Below are 23,981 nucleotides of genomic sequence, written 5' to 3'. Positions count from 1 at the left end.
GAATTTAAGCAGGAGAGGGGCGTTAGTGGTTGGGTGTTTCAGGAAATACTAGTAGCTCTGTGGAATGGTCTCAAGGCAGGGGAGACCATTTTAGGAGATTCTTGCCCTAATTCATGTAATGACCCACTGATTTACAATCTCCCAAGTCTTCTGGTGATAGGCTTGGGAATCCAAGAATTATGACTAGTATAAATGTCCAGGTTATATGATCATGTGAATTTGGAAAACTATTTTAAAACAGCACTGGATGCTTGTCCGTAAGAGATACAGTTCCTGCGATCAGTATTGCTACTAACTAGTTATGGGAACTTGTACAAGTCTCTTAGTTTTCCCATCTTTAAAATTGAGGGTCTTGGACTAAATAGCTGTGATTCTTTACTTCTGTAATTCTATTTCTAAACTAACAAAAAACCCAGCCCTAAGTGAATGACTTTTTACTTATAGTGGCTACAATTAGTCTCCCTAACCCTAATTCTCTCTCTTAGACCTAATTTCTAGAAGAACAATTTCCTATGCCTGGTCTAGCATTTCAACTTTTCTATTTCTCTTACTATGGCTAATTTCCACATTTTCCAAATTAGATTTGGTGGTTTCTTTTGACTGCATTTGGATTATATTGAATTGAAGCAGTCTTTGTGACTTACCTTCTGTCTACTAAGTATATTGTCTTAGTTTCTAGAAACATAACAGTGTCAGTTCTCCATTAATTAATTTTTTTAAAAAATTATTTTTTGTTTATTTCTCTACCCGCCCCCTCCCCATTGTCTCCTCTCTCTGTCCATTCGCTGTGTGTTCTTCTTTGTCCACTTGGATTTTTGTCATCGGCACCAGGAATCTCTGTCTCTTTTTGTTGCATCATTTTGCTGTGTCAGTTCTCCGTGTGTGCTGTGCCACTCCTGGGTGGGCTGTGCTTTTTTCGTGCTGGGCGGCTCTCCTTGCAGGGCACATTGCTTGCACGTGGCACTCCCCTACATGGGGGACACCCCTGTGTGGCATGGTACTCCTTGCATGTATCAGCAATGTGCATGGGCCAGCTCATCACACCGGTCAGGAAGCCTTGGGATTGAACCCTGGACCTTCCATGTTATAGGCAGACGTTCTATCAGTTGAGCCAAATCTGCTTCCCTCCATTATTTATTTATTTTTTTAAAAAGATTTATTTATTTTTTTATTTCTCTCCCCTTTCCCCCAGCCCCCCCCAGTTGTCTGCTCTCTGTGTCCATGCTGTGTGTTCTTTTGTGACCGCTTCTATCCATATCAGTGGCACCAGGAATCTGTTTTTCTTTTTGTTGTGTCATCTTGTTGTGTCAGCTCTCCATTTGTGCGGCGCCATTCTTGGGCAGGCTGCACTTTCTTTCACGCTGGGTGGCTCCCCTTACGGGGGCGCACTCCTTGCGCGTATCAGCACTGCACTTGGGCCAGCACCACACGGGTTCAAGGAGGCCTGGGGTTTGAACCGCGGATCTCCCATGTGGTAGGTGGACGCCCTATCCATTGGACCAAGTCCGCTTCCCTGCTTCCCTCCATTAATTAATTTATAATGAGCTTGAGAATCTCCACATGAATATTGTAAAACCATAGGTAATTAGCATAGTGATTAGATTGCCAAGATTGTCCATCATTCCATGTTACAACCTCTCACAGGTAGAGGGGGCGTTTATTGGATGCTGACTTCAGTCGCACTTGCCTGAAACAGGCATGAGGCTTGTATTTGGGAGGTGCTGATTACCCTTTTATTCTTTTAGAGGGTGGTTAAATCAAGAGGTTTAACAATCAATGCTCCCTAATTTATGTATGTGATTATTATAGACCTCTGCCTTGAGAGGCATATCTGGCTTGTTTTTCTTCTCCCCTGCACAGGTACCAACAGGTACCAACATTAAGTTACTTGCCACTTGCAGGAACCTGTGATCCACTCATCATTAATGATCCCCATTTAAGAGAGGAAGAGGCAGATAAAGCCTATATGAAATTCATAGCCTTTAGAATTAGACTTGAGGTTGCATCCTGCCTGCAACACTAATTAACCGAATTTGGACAAGTAATTTAAGCTCTTGGTTTCTTCATCTGTAAAATGAATACAATATCATCTGCCTTCCTGGAATAGTGTGACGATTACCAATACTATAAAAGGTACCCAGCAGTATCTGACATCTGGTATACTAGTCTATGAGGTCCTTTCCTTGGTGACTGTAGCTCCAGGTATAGAACCTGGAACATATTAGCGTCTCAATAATGAGCATGGCACATAGTTGATAATCAGAAGTATATTGAATTAGGAGGTGCTCAACAGATAGTAACCATTATGATTATATAGAGTAATATTAACACAGTCTATTTATTTATTTTTAAAGATTTATTTTTTATTTATTTCTCTCCCCTTCCCCCCCAACCCTGTTGTCTGCTCTCTATTAGCTGTGTGTTCTGTATCTGCTTGCATTGTTGTCAGCGGTACTGGGAATCTGTGTCTCTTTTTGTTGAGTCTTCTCTCCGTGTGTGTGGTGCCACTCCTGGGCAGGCTGTGCTTTTCTTCGCACAGGGTGGCTCTCCTTTTGTGGCTCATTCCTTGTGTGTGGGGCGCCACTATGCAGGGGACACCCCTGCGTGGCATGGCACTCCTTGTGTGCATCAGCACCACGCGTGGGCCAGCTCACCACATGGGTCAGGAGGCCTTGGGTTTGAACACTGGACCTCCTATATGGCAGACAGCACCCTATCAGTTGAGCCAAATCTGCTTCCCACAGTTGATTTTTTTAAAAATGTAAAAGTCATATTTATCTTGTACTTTTTGCATTTTTCAAATTTTCAATTATAATTATTATTCTGTAAGTAGACTAGTAGAATTGTTTAGGATGAGGTAATTATTCTCCAATAGGGCAGTGAATTAGATATAAATATAACAGGAATGAAATGGTATGCTAGTTTAAGATTTTTTTGGTTCCAACAAAATATACTCCCATAATCATTTGATACCACAGTCCTTCAGTTGTTACATACATCCATAAATGTGATTATCTGATGTCTGCATGCATGATGTCTTAATCCTGTGTACCAGGTGAAGAAGACAGTTCTTCAGCTTTACTCAAGGGATTTGCCTTCCTGCATTTTCTGAGGTACTGGGGCCAGGAATTGAACCTGGGACCTCATTTATGGGAAGCCAGAGTTCAACCACTGAGCCATATCTACTACCCTGAGTTGGTTTTTTCATTCATTTGCTTGTTGTTTGTTCTTTTGTTTTTGCTTTTAGGAGGCACTGGGACCCGAACCCAGGACCTTCCATGTGGGAAGCAAGCACTCAACTACTTGAGCCATATCTTCTCCCCCCTTCCTATTATTTTATTTGGTTCATTCTCTGGTTTTATCTCAGAATTATATCTGTGATTATTGAGCATCTACATTTGACATGATTACCAACTAGAAGCCTGTGCAGGTCATCTGTAAGTTTTAGACCTAGATCTGTTTAAGACTTTTTGACCACAGGATCTTCTTCATTATTTGTCTTCTGTACATCCATGTTTTCTGTTGTTTGAGCTCTCTTTGGTAATTCACATGCCTTTATACAGAGTTATAAGATGTATTATATGTAATGCTATTAGCAGATTTTCTTCCACATTTTAAAACTGTTTCTCTCAGCACAGAAACCTAATAAGGTGGGGGCCGTTGCTACTGCATGTGTGTAAGTAAATAGTTTCTTTGTAGGCATATACATTCTTTTGATTTAACATTGCTTGTGATAATTTAAAATTGGGGAAGTAAAAATGTTACACTTGTTAGTAGAATTTTTATAATTGTGAGGAAGTTGTAGTCATAACATGATTTATGAGACTTCCTTCTGTGTTCACTTGTTTGGCTGGTGGCACCAAAATTCACCCAGCCACACAGACTATAATGCAGGGAGCTGTCTTTTTGATTGCTTTGACTCCGTCCATCATATCCAAAGAGTCCCTGAGTTCTGCATGTTTAAACCTTCACTGTTTCTCCCATTTATCCCATCTTCTCTGTACCAGCTGCCACTGTTCTAGATCAGATACTTATTTCTCCCTGATTGATCTCTCTGATTCAGTTTTGTCCTTTTCTTCACGACAATTAGTTGTCTCTCTTAAATAAAATCTGACTAGGCACCTCTCCTTAATTTCTTTTAAAACTCCCTGTCAGGTGCTGCTTTTTAACATTTGAGTTATAACTTAATCTTACTCATCCTCTAATGTTCAACATAACACTTCCTCTAGGAGTTCCTGGTGATCCCACCACTGGTTTAGGTAGAGTTTTTCTGTATAGTAAACAATTCCAATACCTGGAGTTTATAGCACCTTTTGAAAACAAGTGAAGAAAATCAACTTATACATAGGTAAAATTTTCTCCAACCTATAAAGAATATAGTGTCAGGTGAAGTCTTAGTGTGGTAGGAGGTCTAAAGCTCCATTTCAGTAAAGCTTATTAACTTCTGGAAAAAACAAGTACACTTTGAGAGGGCAGATAATGTATAGTAGTAGCAAACAGAAAAGCTGGGAATCTGGAGAGAAAAGTAGGCTGTGGTAATTCAAAGCGCTCTTGGAGGCTTACTCACTCCTGTTGCCCAGTCCTGGGATATTCCTGTTGTGTAGATACATGTGTCAGATTGTTGATGCCTGGCGCTGCTGAGCATTCTAATCACAATGAACTCCCTTTACTCACCAGACAACCATCTGGTCAAAATTTAGTAGATGATGCTGTTTGCTCTGTAGAAGAACCTGCCACTGGAGTTTCTCTGTTTGTCTGTCTCTGTCTCTCTAAGAGGTACAGGAGATTGAACCCAGGACCTCGTACATGGGAAGCAGGCACTCAGCCACTGAGCTATATCTGCTCCCCAGTGAGAGTTGGGTTTTTTTGTTTGTTTTGTTTGTTTTTAGGAGGTACCTGGGGGGTGGACCCCTCGGACCTTGCATATGAGAAGCAGGTGCTCAATCACTTGAACTACATCCACTGCCTACCACTGGCTCTCTTGACTATTAAGGTTCTTATTGTAAATTAATAAATTGACCTCATATTCCAGTTTTTTGTGAATCTAGTTAGTGTTAGTTGCTCTTGGTTGTTATACATATTTCTGAGCCAGCAAAGCTAAGGGCCAGATCTTGGAGCACACTGAATTCACAAGAAAATTGTACCTTATAACACTTCTTGGCAGCTCTTTGTGATACATGAATGTGCAGCTCTTTATATATGGTATATCTTTGTTTAAAATAACTGGTGTAAATTTTTTTTTCTTAGGCTTCTAGAATTACTAATATTTCAGTGATCTGGGTAAATGGATAAAATACTGAATGGTCTTTTAATATAGTAGTGTTTTCCTGTAATATTATGAGCCATTATTTTAATTACTAAATACATTCCTATAAATTTGCTAGGCCTTCACTCTCCCTAAGTTTCATAGGGAAATTTTTGGAAATTATTCACAGTAAAACAGTGAATTCAGAGTTCAAAATTATTGCACTCAGCCTTCCTGGCTGTTTGCAAAATAGAAGCCGTTTGTTGAATACCTGCTGTATGTCAGGCAATGTCCTAGATTATGTTTAATACACAAAAAACATGCCAGCAAAGTATTTGTATATGTGAAAGATCTGAGACTCAAAAAGATTAAGAATCTTTTCCATGGTCATAGCTAGAAAAATAGCAGAGGTGGAATTTGAACTCAGTGCTCTTTATTTCCAGAGTTCCTTCACTTCCTATTTCAGATTGCTTGCCTGGTACATTTAGTTATCTTAATATAAACATGCGTATTTTAATAATTACTTTTAGACTATATTTTTTATAAACCTGTAGAAGCTTTATTAAACAATAGTGCTGAATTTATTTTGGATGTTTTTGAGATTTTTTATAAGTAGAATTATGGATTTTCCATGTTATTCCGATACACTTAATTCATGCAGTTGATTTCTCTGAAATAAATTCTTGCCTGCTTATAACAAATCTTCCTCTCTCCCAAATTAATTTCTCCCAGAAATGTTGGTTCATGCCAAGGGTTTCTTTATTCAATATTTACTATTAAATATGTGTCTGTTTTTATTTTAAATTGTTCTCTTTTTAAGGCAGCATCATTACCCAACAAAATACCCTACCCTTCCTCAAATGTAAATTCTCCCTTTTCAGCAGCAGCAGAAGCTCTGCATTGTTTTCTCTTGGAATTGTGAGCCGAAGGGGACAGACATGCCCACTGCTTAGCGGGTGTACTAAGCTGTGATATGCCCTTGTTGTATTATTAATGGCACGATGTTTTTATGTTGCAGATGGCTGAGAGCTAGCAAGGAAAATTCAGGACCATGATGGCTCAGTTTCCTACAGCTATGAATGGTAAGTAGTCTGTGCTTGTGACAAGATAAAGAAGTTTTGTTCTTTTTTGGGGGTAGATGTTATAAAATATTTGTGTAGATAAGCTTATACATGCAAAATTTACAGTATTCTTGTTGAAAATATTTTAATAGATTATTTCAGAACACCACATATATCTTCTGTTAGAACAGTATTATGCAGTAAATCCCATGACTCAGTAGAAGCATGTTCTGCAGTATCATCTGAAATGTGTGCTTGCCTTTGAGCAGTTAAGAATAGCCTAAAGGTAAGGTATATTGTGTTTGATGTATAGAACTAGGAGACCAAAATCAGAGTGGTAAAATGTGAATATTAAAGGTGATTTTTTTGATGTCATAGGATGATTATAGGCTGATTAAGCCAATAAGGATTAATTTGGTAATATGGATTAGTTTAAAATTTTCTTTAATACAAGCAATCACATTGCCTACATACTAATAGTTTAATATGAAACATTTAAAAACTAAATGTTTAGGTAGGTAATTTCATAGTACAAAACCTTCAAAAGCAGTGTTTATTTGATCCCCTAGTAGATCTGCAGACAGAGATTATGTTGATTTTTTTTGGTGCTCCCCCATGCTACTGAACTAGTCTGGAAGTGCCCTAGACCAAGCTGTTTATCTAAATACTACTGACATATTCCTCAAATTTAGCCATATCTACATCATCATCCCAAGAGTAACTACAGACCTTTTAGACTTCTTGGTTCTTAGAGTTGCACTGCCTAAGTATAATAGCCACTGGCTACATATAACTATTTAAATTTAAATTAATAAAATTTAAATAAAAGTAACAATTCAGTTCCTCAGTCACACTAACCACATTTCAAGCTCATTTATCACATGTGGCTAGTCCTACTGTATTGGACAATACAGATACAGAACATTTACGTCATCTCAGAAAGTTCTGTTGGACTTTTCATGGTCGCTTTGATGCTAACTCTCCAGAGCTTAAAAAAAAGATTAAGCATCACATTTTTACCACTTTCAACTCTACTTCTTTTGATGTCTTCTGCATTAGCAAAAGCATCCTTGCAAAACCTATCTTTTTTATTTTTTATTTTTTTATTTTATTTTATTTTATTTTTTAAAGATTTATTTATTTATTTAATTCCCCTCCCTCCCCTGGTTGTCTGTTCTCGGTGTCTATTTGCTGTGTCTTGTTTCTTTGTCCGCTTCTGTTGTCGTCAGCGGCACAGGAAGTGTGGGCGGCGCCATTCCTGGGCAGGCTGCTCTTTCTTTTCACGCTGGGCGGCTTTCCTCACAGGCGCACTCCTTGCACGTGGGGCTCCCCTACGCGCGGGACACCCTTGCGTGGCACGGCACTCCTTGCGCGCATCAGCGTTGCGCATGGCCAGCTCCACACGGGTCAAGGAGGCCCAGGGTTTGAACCGCGGACCTCCCATATGGTAGACGGACTCCCTAACCACTGGGCCAAAGTCCGTTTCCCAAAACCTATCTTTAATCACGGTAGATTTGCTTTCTGCTTTTCAAAAACTTAATGAAATTGTAAATATAGAGAACCTGATACAGGAGCCATAGGGTGATAAGCAAGAGGCTACTTAAGATATATTTCACTACAGGTTGACACTGTCGTATACTGTAGCTTGTTCCAGTCTCAGTATTGTGGAGGTAATGAAAATGGGTTGAATCCGGAGTTCTGAAACTCATTGACAGTGGCTTTATGCAAAAATTTGGAAGAGAGAAGGGGGAGGGTCAGAGCAGGAATAGCCAATGGCTTTAGGGAAAAAAAATGCCATTTTATTTTTAGAGCTTTATTAACTTAATAGAATTTTAGAGCTCATTCATCCTTTCAACTGTGTAGTTAAGAAATTGCTGCTAATCATCAGACCTGTAGAATAAGGTGTAGTACTATACTGCATTTGCAACCTAAGCATTTATTATTCAAGTCCCCATAATTTTGAAGTTGCAAAGGGAAGTAAAGTAGTCACAAGCAACAATTGCATTGTTTTGGTTAGTTCTAAGAGTTAGATGTACCTATAAAAAATGTTGCTATATAAATATTTTCTCATTTTCATCTTCATTTTTTCATTTTTAAACTATTGTTATCTATGAATTTTTTCAAGTGGATTCACTTTGTGGTGTTTTTTTTGTTACCTGTTCTCTTCACCTAGCAAGGACGTCTGTCTTAAACCATCAAGAAAATGTGTATTTTTAAATGGTCTCTGGCCTGTTAACTCAGAGGATCATTATGTGGTTTAGTTAACCTCGTTATGAAATTGTTAAATTTTCACTATATTATAGCCATAAATTGGACTCCTGATCCTGACGAATCATCTTACACTTTCATCAGCACCAATCCAAAAACAATAATCTCTTTTTGTACTATCCATATTTCAGGAGCTACATCTTCATTTAGGAGGAATAGCACTCTTATGTAGAGGTTTAAAAAATGTTTTCCTTGTAAAAATAATATATTCATAATTATTTTTTAAAAATGAACTTTTTTAGTCATAACTACTATAAACATTTTTTTATCTGGGAGCATATTATTTTAGTTGTGTTCTAGAGATTTAAGTTAGATTGGCTCAACAAACAATAATAAAAGCCATCATTTCCTGAGTGTCTTCTCTGTGCCTGTATGTCGATACTATCATAATGGATGATAGTATCATTAATCCTTGCCTGCAAAAAAGGTTATGTCTGAATGTAACCTCTTCTCACCCATGAGTGATTTCTTATGTTATTCTAACCTTGATTGTCTTGTAATAGGCCTTAACCTGGAAATCCTTCCTGACCCTCCCTTACCTGTTCCTCCACAGACCCCATCTCTTTTCTTTATCTCTCCACTACCATTGTGATAGTTCATGCTTGTAATCTCTTCCTTCTAACGGTCCCTTTGCCTTTTATTTATTTGTTTAGTCATTCAGTAAATAAATCTGGAATACTCTGTGTCCCTTACTCTGAGAAAGGAAAGATGTGAGGTATACAGAGGTACAAAGATGAGTAAGGCAGCCCTTGCTCTCAAGGTGCTCACAGCCTAGTGGGGAAGACAGATAAGTAGATGATTTTAGCATAGTGTAAGTGAAATGAATGAATAACACAGGCATGTGAAGGAAATTATGGAACACTAAGAAGATTACCCAGGTGATACTAGAAAGGGGATGAGAGTCAAAGAGGCTTTCTGAAGAAGATACTCTCTAAACTGAGATTTAGAGAATGAATTGGAATTTGATAAAAGATGGGAGCGAGGGATATTCAAGGTACCGGAGGGGAGAGCGTGAGTAAAGGTGCAGCAGGAAAAATGGGAGGGGGTACTGGGGATCAATGCTATTTTGATGTTGCTAGAGCTTAATACACAAGGGAAAAATTGGGGAAAGAGGAGTGAGGAGAGGTAACTGAGCAGATTATTTGACTTCCTCTATTCTGTACTCTTAGCAAAAGTATAATTAATTACTTCTATAAATAATACTTCCGTTTTGAAATATCATTTGACTGTTATTTTGAACTGGATAAATTTACCAGTGCAGACTATGATACCATTTAGGCTTTATAGCATACCAGTAGGGGATAGCATGTTTGAATTGTGTACATTCAGAATTATGATAGAATACCGCTGTGCCCCTACACAGCTGTGTGACTTAACCCCTCAGAACTTATTTCTTTATATGTGTGTATGTGTTTATATTTATATACACACACACACACAAGCATGCAGGCATGTAGGTATGTCTGTATATGTGAAAAAAGAAGCAGGACACTATGTACTGCATGGGGTCTAGCATATAGTGGATACTCTGTAAATTAGGAATTTTCCTTCACATTGACTATAAAAACATGTTTAACAGAGCCAGTAAGTGATGAGATGAGACTAAACAACTAAAATCTTCATGAAAATACCACAGACTTCTTATCTTAGTGATGAGTTGGGGGAAGTAGATAGAATTTTAGTTCTTTTGTAAAATGATTATCAGACAATATAAAGGGTTGTTGGCTTTTAAAGGATACTATTAAATATCAACCCCAAAACTTAGATTTTCTGCCTTTTATAAGGCTTTCAAGTAATTATAGATTAGGATTGGGAGATAATTTACTTGCAGTTTAAAATGAATTGTTGATTCTTTAAAAGGTTCTACTAGTGATATATTCTAAATTGGAATGCCAGAATCTGATCCACTATTTAAAAATTGCTTATATTTATAGTCTTCTTAACTTTTAGTTTCTGGAAAATTCTTCTGCATTAATACTGTTATGTTTCAATGTGGTCATTTTAAAAAACGTCCATGTATGAAGGTTATTTGAGCTCTATTTAAATTGTTTCTGGTCATAATGCTTTAGAACATTTTTATTCTGTAAATGCCTTTAATCAGGATAATATTTAATCATGATTATTGTACCTGATTTTCTTGGCTGGTGAAGTCCCTTAACTATGAGAAACTCTGTGGGCTCCTAGTGCTGGCACAGGTTGGTACTCCGTAAATATTTGTGGAATTAATGAATATGAAGAGGTCAAGGTTGCTTGTTGGAGTTAGGAGGAACTAAACAGTAATCATCAGATCCATTGAGTTGGCCTCTGTGAAGACAGGTAGCCAGGGAAAGGTGAGGGCCTTAGCCTTAGGAGATAGTAGTACATAAGGAAGTATGAGAATGTGATGAAGCTTGGCACTGCAGTCCTTCTGTACTCTTAGGGTAGCAGTGCTGCAGCCAGAAGAGGTCTGTTCCTGCTGGGGATGTGCACTGTTCTTGTTAGAGCAGCTCAAGCCTTGCTAACTAGACTCTCGAAGTTTAAAATAGTCTTAAGGCTTATGACTAAAAAGCCTCTCTTGTAGTATTTCTGGCAAAGTACCTTTATCAGAAAGGGAAGCGCCTGAAAAAAATTTGAATGCTCTGACTTCTTTATTTTATTCCATGGGGTTGGATTGAGTAAGGAAATTAATTTATTGAGCACCTCCCATGTGGCAGATATGTATTAGGTGCATTTTTGTTTTGTTTTAAAGTTGGGTTTATTAGAATATAATTCACCCTTTTTAAGTGTATAATTTTAACTTTTGCAAATATATACAGTCATGTTAATCAAGATATAAATTATAGATAATTTTATCACTGAAAGATATTTCCATCACCTAAAAAGTTCCCTTTTGCCCCTTTACCCCACCTTTAGCTTTTGGCAACCACTAATCATTTTCTATCCCTGTAGTTTTGCCTTTTCCAGAATGTAGTGTAAAATAAGCTGTACTTGTGTCTTGCTTCTTTCACTGGGCAAAATACTTGTGTGATTCTTCCATGTTGTTTCATGTATCTTTTCTTTTTATTACTGAGTATTACTTCATTGTATGAATATGCACAATAATTTGTTTATCCATTCACCCACAGAAAACATTTGGGTTGTTTCTAAGTTTGGGTGATTGTCACTAAAGCTGTTATAACTGTCAGAGGATAGGTTTTTATATGGAAATACATCTTCATTTCTCTTGGGTAAACACCCAGTAGAGCTATTGCTGGATTGTATAGTGAATGTAGATATAACTTAATAAGAAACCGCTAAGCTGTTTTCCAAACTGACTGTCTATTTTGCTTTCCTTACAGCCTTGTGTGAGAATTTTAGTTGCTCAGCACCCTTGCCAGCCCTTGGTTTTGTCAGTTATTTATATATGTGATAGATGTGAGGGTTGATTTTTGAATTCTCAGTTCAATTCCATTGGTCTGTATGTCTGTCCTTGTACCAGTATCATGCTGTTTCCATTACTATATTTTTGTAATAAGTTTTAAAATGAGAAATGTGAGTCCTCCAACTTCTTTCTTCTTTTGTATGGTGGTTTTGGCTGTTCGGGTCCCTTACCCTTCCATTTAAATTTGATGATTGACTTTTCCATTTCTGAAAAGAAGACTGTTGGAATTTTGATTGGGATTGCTTTGAATCTGTAAATTGCTTTGGATGGAATTGGCTTAACAATATTTAGTCATCTAAACCATGAACATGGAATATGCTTCTATTTATGTTAGGTTATCTTTTATTTCTTTTAGCAATATTTTATAGTTTCCTGGTTTTTTTTCATGAGTTCTTCAGATTGTTCATTATTAGTGTATAGAAACACTACTAATTTTTTTGTGTTGCTTTTGTACCCAGCTGCATTGCTGAGTTTATGAGCTCTAGTGGCTTTGTTGTGGACTTTTCAGGATTTTCTCTATAGGATCATATCTTCTGCAAACAGGGAAAGTTTTATTTCTTCCTTTCCAATTTGGATGCCTTTTGTTTCTTTTTCTTGCCTGATTACTCTGGCTAGGATTTCGAGAACAGTGATGAATGACAGTAGTGATGGGGCATCCTTGACTTGTTCCTGGTCTTAGAGGGAAAGCTTTCAGTTTTTTACCATTGAGTAAGGTATTAACTGTGGCTTTTTATATATGCCCTTTATCATACTGGGGAAGTTTGCTTTTATTCCTAGTTTTCTAAGTGTTTCTATCAAGAAGGCATGCTGGCCTTTTCTATGTCAATTGAGATAATCTTGTGGGTTTTTTTTTTTTACCCCCTTCATTCTATTAAGTATCATTACTTTTTTTTTTAATGAGGTATATTTTAATTTATTGTAAGTATCATTACTTTTTATGCATTTGATTTTTATATCCTATAGGGAGTAAAGAGTGGAGTTATAAACCCAAAATACTTTAGTACTGGCATTTATATTTCCCTGCATTATTACTTTTACTGGAGATCTTTATTTCTTCATGCAACTTTATTCTTTTGTCTAATGTCCTTCCTTTCAGTCTCCTCAGGCTCTGTTCACTTTTCTTCTTTCTTCTTCTCAGACTGAATGATTTCAATTGCCTTACCTTTAAGTTCACTGGTTCTTTTTTAGTCAAGTTTCAATCTGCTGTTGAACCCTCCCTCCAGGAAATTTTTAATTTCTATTAATGCGGTCTTCAGCACTATATGATTTCTTTTCTCAATTTCTATGTCTTTGTTGATAGGCTCTCTGAGTTCACCTGTCATTTTTTTATGTCCTTTAGTTTTTTTTGTCATTTTCCTTTAGTTCTTTGGTCGTATTTAGGACCTTTTTAAAAAAAATCTTCGTCTGGGATGTACCAGGTCTGGTCCTCTTTGTTGATGGTTTCTAATGCTTTAACGTTTTCCTTTGCCTGGGCCACCACTTCCTGTTTCTTTGTAATTTTGTTTTGAAGTCTAGACATACTGATATTTTAATATGTTGTCAATTGAATTTAGACTCAGGCCTCAGTTCCTTAACTTGTATCTAGCTAGTATTATGACACATTTTCTTTAATGTGAGAAGGTAAGATAAAAAGAAAAACACTTTTCCCAGTCTTAGCTGACTGTCCTGGGCAAGTACTCTTCTTCAGTCTTAGCTATATAATAAGTTTAGATAACAGCCTGAGGCAAAAGCATAGACTCCCTGGTCTTTTCTGTGCATGTGTTTTGTCCTGGGTACATGTGTGTGGCCCTAGGAATTTTACCCCATTTATATGGATTTGGATGTCTTCATTCCCCTTGGAAACAATATTTCCTCATAGAAACTTGTCCCACAACTGGCATTCCTTTGTCCCAAACAGGTGTGATTTGACTTTTCTTTTACAGTCTTCTAGGAGGGCTCTGTGATCCACTTCTAGATGAAGGGTAAATTCTGAGATGGTGAACCTGCAACATCTGTCCTGGTCAGTCCTTTATACTGCCCCAGATGGTTTGGCAAAGACACACAAACATTGTTGTACAGTACCAATCTGTTCCCTCCAGAACTAGGACCAGGTATCCTCCCTGGTGTGGGCTGGCTCTGCATGCATCTAGTGAGGGACGAGGAGAGGGGCTAGCAAAGGTGCCATGCAATCCTATTGTTTTTAAGTTATCTTTTTCTTGTTTTGGCACTTGCCCTGTCATTGCAATTCTTAATGGTTTTCTAGTGCTTTTGAGAAAGATGTTTCTGCCAGTTCTTCTCCTTCAAAGCTTCTGTGGGTGGGGTGGAGCCCTAGAGCATCTCATTCTGCCTGCCATCTTGATTGGGGCGGGTGTCTTTTTCTGTTTTCTTCTAGAAGTTTCATAGTTTAGTTCTGTTATTTAGTTCTATGATATATTTAGAATTAATTTTTGTGTATGATGCAAGGTAAATGTCTTTTTAAAAAAATATTGAGGTCCACTTGTTCCAGCACCATTTGTTTAAAACACTAGCCTTTCCCCCTTTGAATTACTTTGACATCAGTTGACAGTATATGCATTGGTCTATATGTTTTTAGTTATCATCAAGGCAGATAACCTCTACAAATTCTAATCTTGTCCTTACTTACCAATTTGTTACCTTGGGCAAATTACTTAATCTCTCTGTTCCTTTGTTTCCTCCTCTGAAAAATAGTAATAATAATAGTTACCTCATGGGATACTAGTGAGACATAATTGAGGCAGTATGTTAGAAAAGTACCTTACACATGGTAAATTTCATTAAATGTTAACTATTATTATTTTGCCAATCTAATTAGGTAAAAAATCGTATTTGTCTTCTTTTAACATAGATACATTAAGTTTCATATGTAATCACTGTAACAGTTCTGTGACTTTAGGTAATATTCCTAGTTTACAGATGTGGCAGCTAAGGCATACAGAATGTGAGACTCTTACCCATATGTACTGGGAGACAAAATAGTGAAGAGAGTTCAGTCTACATGCTCTGGAGTCAGGTTACCTGGAGGTTCTAATCTCAGCCCTTCTACTTATTAGCTATGTGACCTTAAACAAGTTACTTCTCCTTTGGTGTTAGTTTCCATACCTGAAAAATGGGAAGAGTAATAGTACCTAATTTACAGGGTAGTGATGGGAGTCAATGAATTACTGTGTAAAGACCCTGACATAGAATAAGGGCTTAGCAGATGTGAGCTGCTTCCCTCTTTGTCATCCTTTGTTGTTATTGTTTTTATTTTTTTGTCATTTTTCCAAAGTGATATGGTAGTAAATGAGTTCCATAACTACACTATATTGCTTTTCTAATAGAATCAATAGGTTTGTCTACTTCTCTTAAAATAAGATGACAAATCAAGCAGGTTATTACTATGTATATGGTATTTCTTTATTTAGAAAGTATGTAGGTTTAGCTATTTTAGGTCCTTAGTTCCTCAGTACATCTGTTTCTTTATTTTTAACTCTAAGCTTAAAACTTCTTGTTAAGACAGGATGTATTTAGATTTTTAAAAATCCAGTTATTTATGGCTTTAAAAAATTAAGTCAAATTCAGCTTAGTGTTTAAAATTCTAGTGGCTGTCTCCTTTTCAGTGTTAGGCATTTTGGAAACAGCTTCGTAGGGCAAATTGAACAAATATTTATGAGTTTATATACTTAAACATATCTTATTTCTTATTGGTAGAAATTGAGTAAACTGAAAAGGTAGCCAGAAATACCAAATGGATCTTAATTAACCATGTTGAATATGTAGAGCTTTAAAAGAGCTCCTTAGAGGGCTGGTATAACTGTATGTGAAGGATAGATGAGAAAAAAGATTTGTAACTTTATGTCCCTCCAGGTCCTGGTTTTTGTCTCTTTTTTCTCTATACTTTTTTCTTTTATTCATTTAAACATTTATCAGTCATTTTAAAGTGTTTCCTCTGTGCTGACCACTCCGCTGGTTCCGGGAATAGAAAGATAAATATACAAATCTCTTGTCCTCTAGGGGCTAACAGTCTGATGGGAGAGATGGACAGAAAACAATTTCAGCACTTTTCTAAGTGTTCATTAGAAGCATAAGAAAGTCTTTGAGAATATAGAAGGAAGCAATTAATGTGATGTGACCTGACCTGAACGTGTCGTGTAACTCCTGAAGGAAGTGACACCTGTCCTGGATCTTGAAAAAATAAAGTTTTAAATGGGAGGAGGAGGATGTGAATGGCAGTTCAAGTAAAGGGAACACAGGTCGCAGGGTGAGAAAGAGGGTGATATGTATATGGAGTACTTAAGGCTTTTGTTCTGGAGCTGGGGATATATTGCCAGAACTCATTTTGTTCTTGGTTTTACTGTGCATTGTTTTTTTTTTTTCACTCTTGTTAAATATTAAATAAGGTTATCATAGTATCACAATTTACTTTTTTTTCACCTATAAAATTTGTTATATCTACATTATAGACTATAGTTAATGGTAATAGTCTGATGATATTATCTCATAATCTGTAACAAGGGTTCCACAACAATGTAGTATGTTGGTGGAGGGGTGTTGTATGGGAATTGCACACATGTACATGATTGTTTTGTAAGTTCACAACCTCTCTAATAAAAATATATTTTAAAAATTTCTTTAATCAATGTTCAAAAACCTTTTAAGGTACATTATTCCAAGGAGAAATTTGATTGCTCTGATATGTAAAAGAGATAATATTTTTAAATTCATAATATCAATTTGGATATTTCTCCTTTACATTTTGTTACTTATCATTTTATATGATAAAAATAACACTGCTAAACTAAAATAAATGCCAAAGTAATCAGAACGACATTGTAATATAGTAGTGAAGAGCAAGGATCTTTGAACTACATTCTGCATTTCAGTCAAAATCAGACTACAAATTATTCTAACTCTATGATGTTAGGCAAGTTATTTATGCTTCAGTATTTTCATCTGTTAAATGCTGTCTACTTGGGCAACTGTGGTCAGTTTCGACCTGCATGGCTTACTTTGCTGCCCACCCTGCAACTCCATCCCTGCCCCAGGAAAGGGAAGAAGGAGCATGGAGGTTCATCAGTCTCTTTGGGCAACTACAGATGGTTGTGGCGTACATGGTTGTGACTCTGTTCCTGCCCCTGGCAGAGGAGAAAGGTGGGAAAAGCTTCATCAGTTCCTGGGGCAACGCAGGCAGCATCAGCCTCCACAGTTTATAGTACCAACTGCATACTTGGCTCCTACTCCACAACCAACAAGGGAGAGAAAGGGCAAGAGACAGATGAGAAGGAGCTAAAATTTCAGATTAGCTAAAGATAAGCCATTATAAAGTTACCAAATAAGTTGAACCAAGTATCAAAAAGGGCCTGTAGCACAAAGCCAATCAAATAGAAAGCCTTAGACTAAAGAGAGAAACTGTGCCCAGAATAAATACATCTAGTAAATCAGATACCTAGACAACAATAAAAAATTACTGTCAACACCAAGAAATATGAAGATATGGCCCAGTAAAAAGAACAAGCTAAGCCTTCAGATGACATAAAGGAGTTTAGATAACTAATCATAGATATTCAAACAAATCTTAATAAATTCAGTGAGATGACTAAAGAGATTAAGGATATTAAGAAGACACTGGGTGAGGGAAGTGGCTGTGGCTCAATCAGTTGGACTCCTGTCTACCATGGGAGGCCCTGGGTTCATGTCCCGGGACCTCGTGAAGGTAGGCTCGCCCGCACGCTGCAGAGAGCTGCTGGCCCAGGCACCACGGAGTACTGCCAGCCCACAGGCACTGCGGAGAGCCAACTCAGCAACAAAAAGGGAGACGAGAAAAGAAAAAAACTCAGAAGTACATGCAGCAAATGGACACAGAGAGCAGACCACAAGCAAGCCGCAAGGAGGGGGGGAAATAAATAAATAAAAATAAATAAATACAGACACAGAAGAACACACAGTGAATGGACACAGAAAGCAAACAGCAAGCAAAAAGCCACAAGGGGGGACTAAAAAAAAAAGGCACTGGGTGAACACAAAGAAGAATTTGAAAGCATACATAAAAAATTAGCAGAGCTTATGGAAATGGAAGGCACAATAAATGAAATTAAAATATACTGGTGGCATATAACAGCAGATTTGAAGAGGCAGAAGAAAGAATCAGTAAACTTGAAGACTTGGCCCCTGAAAGTGAACATATGAAGGAACAGATAAAGAAAAGAATGGAAGAAATTGAACACGGTCTCAGGGAACTAAATGTTGGCATAAGATGTGCAAACATATGTGTCGTGGTGACCCAGAAGGAGAGAAGGGAAAGGGGGCAGAAGGAATATTTGAGGGAGTAATGGTAGAAAATTTCCCAATGCTATTTTTTCTAAACATGTTGCTTTTATTTTTCTGTAGTCTTTTCCAGTTTTGATCTATGTACATATGTTTTACATACCCCAATGCTATTGAAGGACATAGATATCCATGTCCAAGAACCACAGCATACTCCCATTCAAATAAATCTAAATAGACCTACTCCATGACACATACTAATCAGAATGTCAAGTGCCAAAGATAAAGAGAGAACCCTGAGAGCAGCAAGAGAAAAATGATGCATCACATACAAGGGATGTCCAATAAGATTAAGTACTGATTTCTCATTAGAAACCATGGGGGCAAGAAGGTAGTGGTATGCTATATTTAAGACACTATAAGGGAAAAATTGCCAGCCAAGAATCTTATATCTGGCAAGGTTGTCTTTCAAAACTGAGGGTGAGTTTAGAATATTCGCAGATAAACAGAAACAGAGTTTGTAACCAAGAGACTAGTTTTGCAGAAAATAGTAAAGGGAGTGCTACTGCCTGAAAAGAAAAGACAGGAAAGAGAGACTTGGAAAAAAGTCTAGAAATGAAGGCTCTATCAGTAAAAGTAGCTAAAAGTGTAAAAAAGAGTGGTGAAAATAAGATATGACAGATAAATCCCAAAGGTCAAAATGGGTAAAGTAAGAACTGTCTTTATAGTAATAACATTGATGTTAAAAGATTAAATTCCCCAATTAAAAGACACAGACTGGCAGCATAGATAAGAAAATATGAACCATCTATGCTTTTTACAAGAGACTCACTTTAGACCCAAGGATACTAATAAATTGAAAGTGAAAGGCTGAGAAAAGATATTCCACACATGCAGTAACCAGAAAAGTTGAAGTAGCTATATGTATATCAGATGAAATAGCCTTTAAAAGCAAAACTCTTATTAGAGGTAAGGATGGTGTAGCAGTTTGATATGGTTATACATTCCAAAAATAGATAATGGATTATGTTTGTAATCTGGTCTGTACCTGGGTGTGATTAACTTATGATTAGTGCTTTGATTGGGCCATGTCATTAGGGCCCCACCAAGGGGTGGGGACTCACGGATAAAGGCATGGCAAAGGACAGAGTTGAAAGGTTCTTAATGTTGGAGTTTTGATTCTGGAGTTTGATGTGGAGTCTTAAGCTGGAGCCCCAGGAAGTGAGCACACAGAGGAAAGAGAAGCGAGCCCTGGGAAGGGAGGAAGCCTGAGCCTGGAAAGAAACAAGACCTGGGAAGCGAGGAACCCAGGAAGCCTGAATCCTGGCAGATGTCGGCAGCCATCTTGCTCCAACAAGTGGAAATAGACTTTGGTGAGGGAAGTAACCTATGCTTTATGGCCTGGTATTGGTAAGCTCCCACCCCAAATAAATATCCTCTATAAAAACCAAACAATTTCTGGTATTTTGCATTTTCGCTGACTAATACAGATGGATATTATATATTAATAAAAGGAGCAATTCACCAGGGAGAAATAACAATCATAAATGTCTATGCATTTAATCAGGATGCCCCAAATTACATTAGCAAACACTGGCAAAATTAAAAGGAGAGATGTCTCTATGATAATAGTTGGAGACTTCAATACACCACTCTGATTATTGTTTAGAACATCTGGGCAGAGGATCAATAAAGAAACAAAGTTTGAATAATACTATAAATGAACTAAACCTGATAGACATACAGAACATTATACCCCAAAACAACAGAATATAGATTCTTCTCAAGTGCTAATATATCTTTCTTTGGAATAGATCGTATGTTGGGTCACAAAGCAGATCTCAGTAAATTTTAAAACGTTGAATTATACAAAACACTTTCTCTGATCATAATGAAATAAAGCTAGAAATCAACAGGCAGAAAAATGGAAAATTCACAAATATATGGAGATTAAACAACACACTCTTAAATAATCAGTGGGTCAAAGAAGAAATGGCTAGAGAAATCAGTATCTCAAAGAATGAAAATGAGAACACAGCATATCAGGACCTATGAGATGCAGCGAAGGCAGTGCTGAGCGGGAAATTTATAGCCCTCATTGCGTACGTTAAAAAAGAAGAAAGAGCAAAAATCAGTGACCTAACTACACAGTTTGAGAAACAAGGGAAAAAACATCAAACTATTCCCAAAGCAAGCAGAAGGAATGAAATAAAGATTAGAGCAGAAATAAATGAAATCAAGAACAAAAACCAAAAGTTAGTTCTTTGAGAAGGTTAACAAAATTGACAAACTCTTAGCTAGACTGACTAAGAAAAAAAGAGAGAAGATGCAAATAAATTAAAATTAGAAAGGAAAACAGGTACATTACTACTGACCCCACAGAAATAAAAGAGATCATAAGAGGATACTATGAGCAACTGTTAGGCTAACAAACTCGACAATGTAGATGCCTTGGAAAAATTCCTAGGAACATAAGAACAATCTAAACTGACCCTCGAAGAAATAGAAGACCTCATCATACCATTACAAGTTCAGAAATTGAAACAGTTATCAAACAACGACCCAAAATAAAAAGCCCAGAGACAAAGATCTTCAGTGCCACCTGATGAGAATACCAGGTGGACACAGAAAAACACACAGTGAATGGACACAGAGAACAGACAATTGGGGGGGGGCATAAATAAAGAAATCTTTAAAATAAATAAATAAAAGCCCAGATTTATACCCCCCCAAAGTTAAAAATCAGTGTTAGAAAAGATGCTAAATTACCATATATGAGGAATTACTAAAATTTTTTTATGTTCGTGATGCTAATAAAGAAAATATTATTTTATTTAATTTTTGCTTTAAAGATAACCACCACTAGATTATAACTTCTAGATCACTCAGAGAGGGAGAAGCAAAATAAGTTTATACTATATAATAAAGCACACTGGGAAAAGAGGCAACAACAAGGGAACATAAAATAAGAAGGCAGGAAGGTGGATGTGGCTCAAGTGATTGAGCTCCTGCCTACCACATGGGAGGTCCCTGGTTTGGTTCCTAGTGCCTCCTAAAGAAGACAGTGACCTAGTGCAACGGGCACATGCAGCAAGCTGTTGCAGCAATAGACACAAGAAGAAAAACGTGAGCGACACAACAAAGCAGGGAATGGGGGTAGCTTAAGCGATTAGGTGCCTCTCTCCCATATTAGAGGTCTCAGTTTGGTTCCTGGTACCTCCTTAAGAAACAAGGAAGACGAACAGACACAGCAAGTGCAAACAACAAGGGGATGGGAAGAAATAAATAAAATTAAGTTAAATTTTTTAAAAAAGGCACAAGTGAGATCATGTATGTTATCACACATATAAAATTTAAACTTGTAAAATTCAAAGTAACAGTATTTACTGGTTATAAAATAAATACATAAGGAAAACATATTAGAAATGTAAGGATAAGCAAAAATGTTCTAGGCACATGAAACCAAGGGGAAGAGGAATGAATGAATGATTGATAAATGAATTAGTATAATAAATAGTATCCATATCTAGTTGAGATCTATTCTAAAAACTGAGGAATGATTCAGTAATGAGCAATGTGTTAATATAATTTATCATGTTAGTAGGTCAAAACATACAGTTATCTTGAGAGATGCTAAAAAGTTATTTGATAAAATTAAATACCCATTTCTGATCAAAAACAAACAAAATGCTGTAGAATGGGAGATTTATGTCCTTCTTATACCTTATAAGCTAAAAGGACATTGTATTAGTCAGCCAAAGGGGTGCTGGTGCAAAATACCAGAAATTGGTTGGTTTTTATAAAGGGTATTTATAAAGGGTTTTTATAAAGGGTAGGAGCTTATAGATACCAGGCCATAAAGCCTAAGTTACTTCCCTCACCAAAGTCCATCTGGAGCAAGATGGATGCCAACGTCTGTGAGGGTTTAGGCTTCCTAGGTTCCTACTTTCCTGGGGCTTGCTTTTCTCTGGGTTCAAGGTTCCTTCCTTCCTGATGCTCACTTCTTGGGGCTCCAGCTTAAGTCTTCAGCATCATACTCCAACATCAAAACTCCAACATCAGAAAACCTGCAACTCTGTCCTTTGCCATGCCTTTTATCTGTGAATCCCCACCCACCAAAGGGCGGGGACTCAATGCCCTAATGACGTGGCCCAATTAAAGCCCAAATCATAACTCAATCAGGCCCAGGTACAGATCAGATTACAAACATAATCCAATATCTATTTTTGGAATTCATAGCCATATCAAACTGCTACAGACATTAATAGGAAACTTGCAAAGAGTAACTTTTAAGTAACCAATAAACATTAAAATTCTTGATCATATTAGTAATCAAATACATGGAAATAAAACCAAGAAATTTTTTTGGCTCTTTATGACACAATATAAAGAGACTGATAATACACATCATGGGAGAAAAGTTAAACATCTTATGTACTGTTGATGGGAATATAAATTGTTAAATCTTTATGAAAGACATTAAAACATATATATCAAATTTTTAAAAAGTATTAAATTTTTTTTTAAGGAGGTGCTGGGGATTGAACCCAGGACCTTGTTCGTGGGAAGCAGGTGCTCAACCACTGTGCTGCAAACGCTCCCCAGTGAGAGTTTTTTTGTTTTGTTTTGTTTTGTTTTGTTTTTAGGAGATGCTGGGGATTGAACCCAGTTCCTCATCCATGGGACGCAGGTACTTAACCAATTGAGCTACATTTGCTCCTGGTTCAAATTTTTAAAATGGGCTTATACTTTGACCCAGCAATAACATTTCTTTATATTTATTCTGAGGTAATAAAATAAGTATACAAAAGATATTGATTTCAAAATTGTTTATGATAGAAAGAAAGCGGATAGTAGCCTAAATAAATAAGGAATCAGTAAAATAATTTCTGACGTTAAACTACTTACTACACAGCCATTAAAACAGATAACTTAGATGCCAAACAGCTTTTGTTTACCTTATCTGTCAATATTTGTTACATTTGAAATTACAACAAAAATTTAAAATACTTATATTTATTTAAAGATAATAAACCCATTATATGTTGTAAATTACATGCTTTCATAAAAACTTTTTTTAAAATGAAGTGAAAAGAGTGGCATTGTCTTATATTTTTGCCTATCTTTAGTATTTGGCTTAGTAGAAAATAGCTGAGTTTTTGTATTTTCATTTGTACTCAGTCTGTTGTAATAGCTCATGTCAGGTAGCCTCTGAAAAACTCCACAATATATGTATGAGAAAAAAGACTGAAAAAAAACAAATCATGTTTTAGTTTTATTAGGAAACTATTTTTTCCTTGTAGACCCCCTGGAAGGGTCTTGAGGGCCTGACCCTGATCTACGTTTGTTAAAGTAGAAAGATGTTTAGGAGATATATGAGTAATATGAATAGTATGATTTTTTAATGTAAAATGCGCAATATTATAAATGATTCACATCTACAAATAACATTTATATACACCCAAATAATTCTATGGGGCGCACTCCTTGTGTGTGTGGCTCCCTTACGCGGGGGACACCCCTGCATGGCACAGCACTCCTTGTGCATCAGCATTGCACATGGGCCAGCTCCGCACAGGTCAAGGAGGCCTGGGGTTTGAACCTTGGACCTCCTATGTGGTAGGCGGACACCCTATCCATTGGGCCAAGTCCGCTTCCCGAGTATATTATTTAACTTTCAAAAAGTTATACAAGTTAACCTTGTAAAAAGGTAAAAACCATAAACTAGAGTTTGAACAAAGTTAATAGAAAATTGGAATTATTG

The 23,981-nt window shown here is 36.9% G+C and overlaps 1 protein-coding gene across 4 annotated transcripts in view; it reads left to right on the top strand.

Annotated features, from left to right (window-relative positions):
- ITSN2 (intersectin 2) overlaps nt 1-23,981 on the top strand; it is a 164,855-nt gene that overhangs the window by 21,635 nt on the left and 119,239 nt on the right. For all 4 annotated transcript variants that reach the window (XM_058287691.1, XM_012530381.3, XM_058287690.1 and 1 more), the window contains exon 2: nt 6,264-6,327. In XM_058287691.1, coding sequence (XP_058143674.1) covers nt 6,297-6,327 — 31 coding nt within the window. In that variant the 5' untranslated portion in view covers nt 6,264-6,296. The remainder of the gene's footprint in view (nt 1-6,263; nt 6,328-23,981) is intronic.

This window comes from Dasypus novemcinctus, chromosome 25, assembly GCF_030445035.2.
Source record: "Dasypus novemcinctus isolate mDasNov1 chromosome 25, mDasNov1.1.hap2, whole genome shotgun sequence".
Classification (NCBI taxonomy): Eukaryota; Metazoa; Chordata; class Mammalia; order Cingulata; family Dasypodidae; genus Dasypus; species Dasypus novemcinctus.
This window is presented reverse-complemented; position numbering and strand designations above follow the sequence as displayed.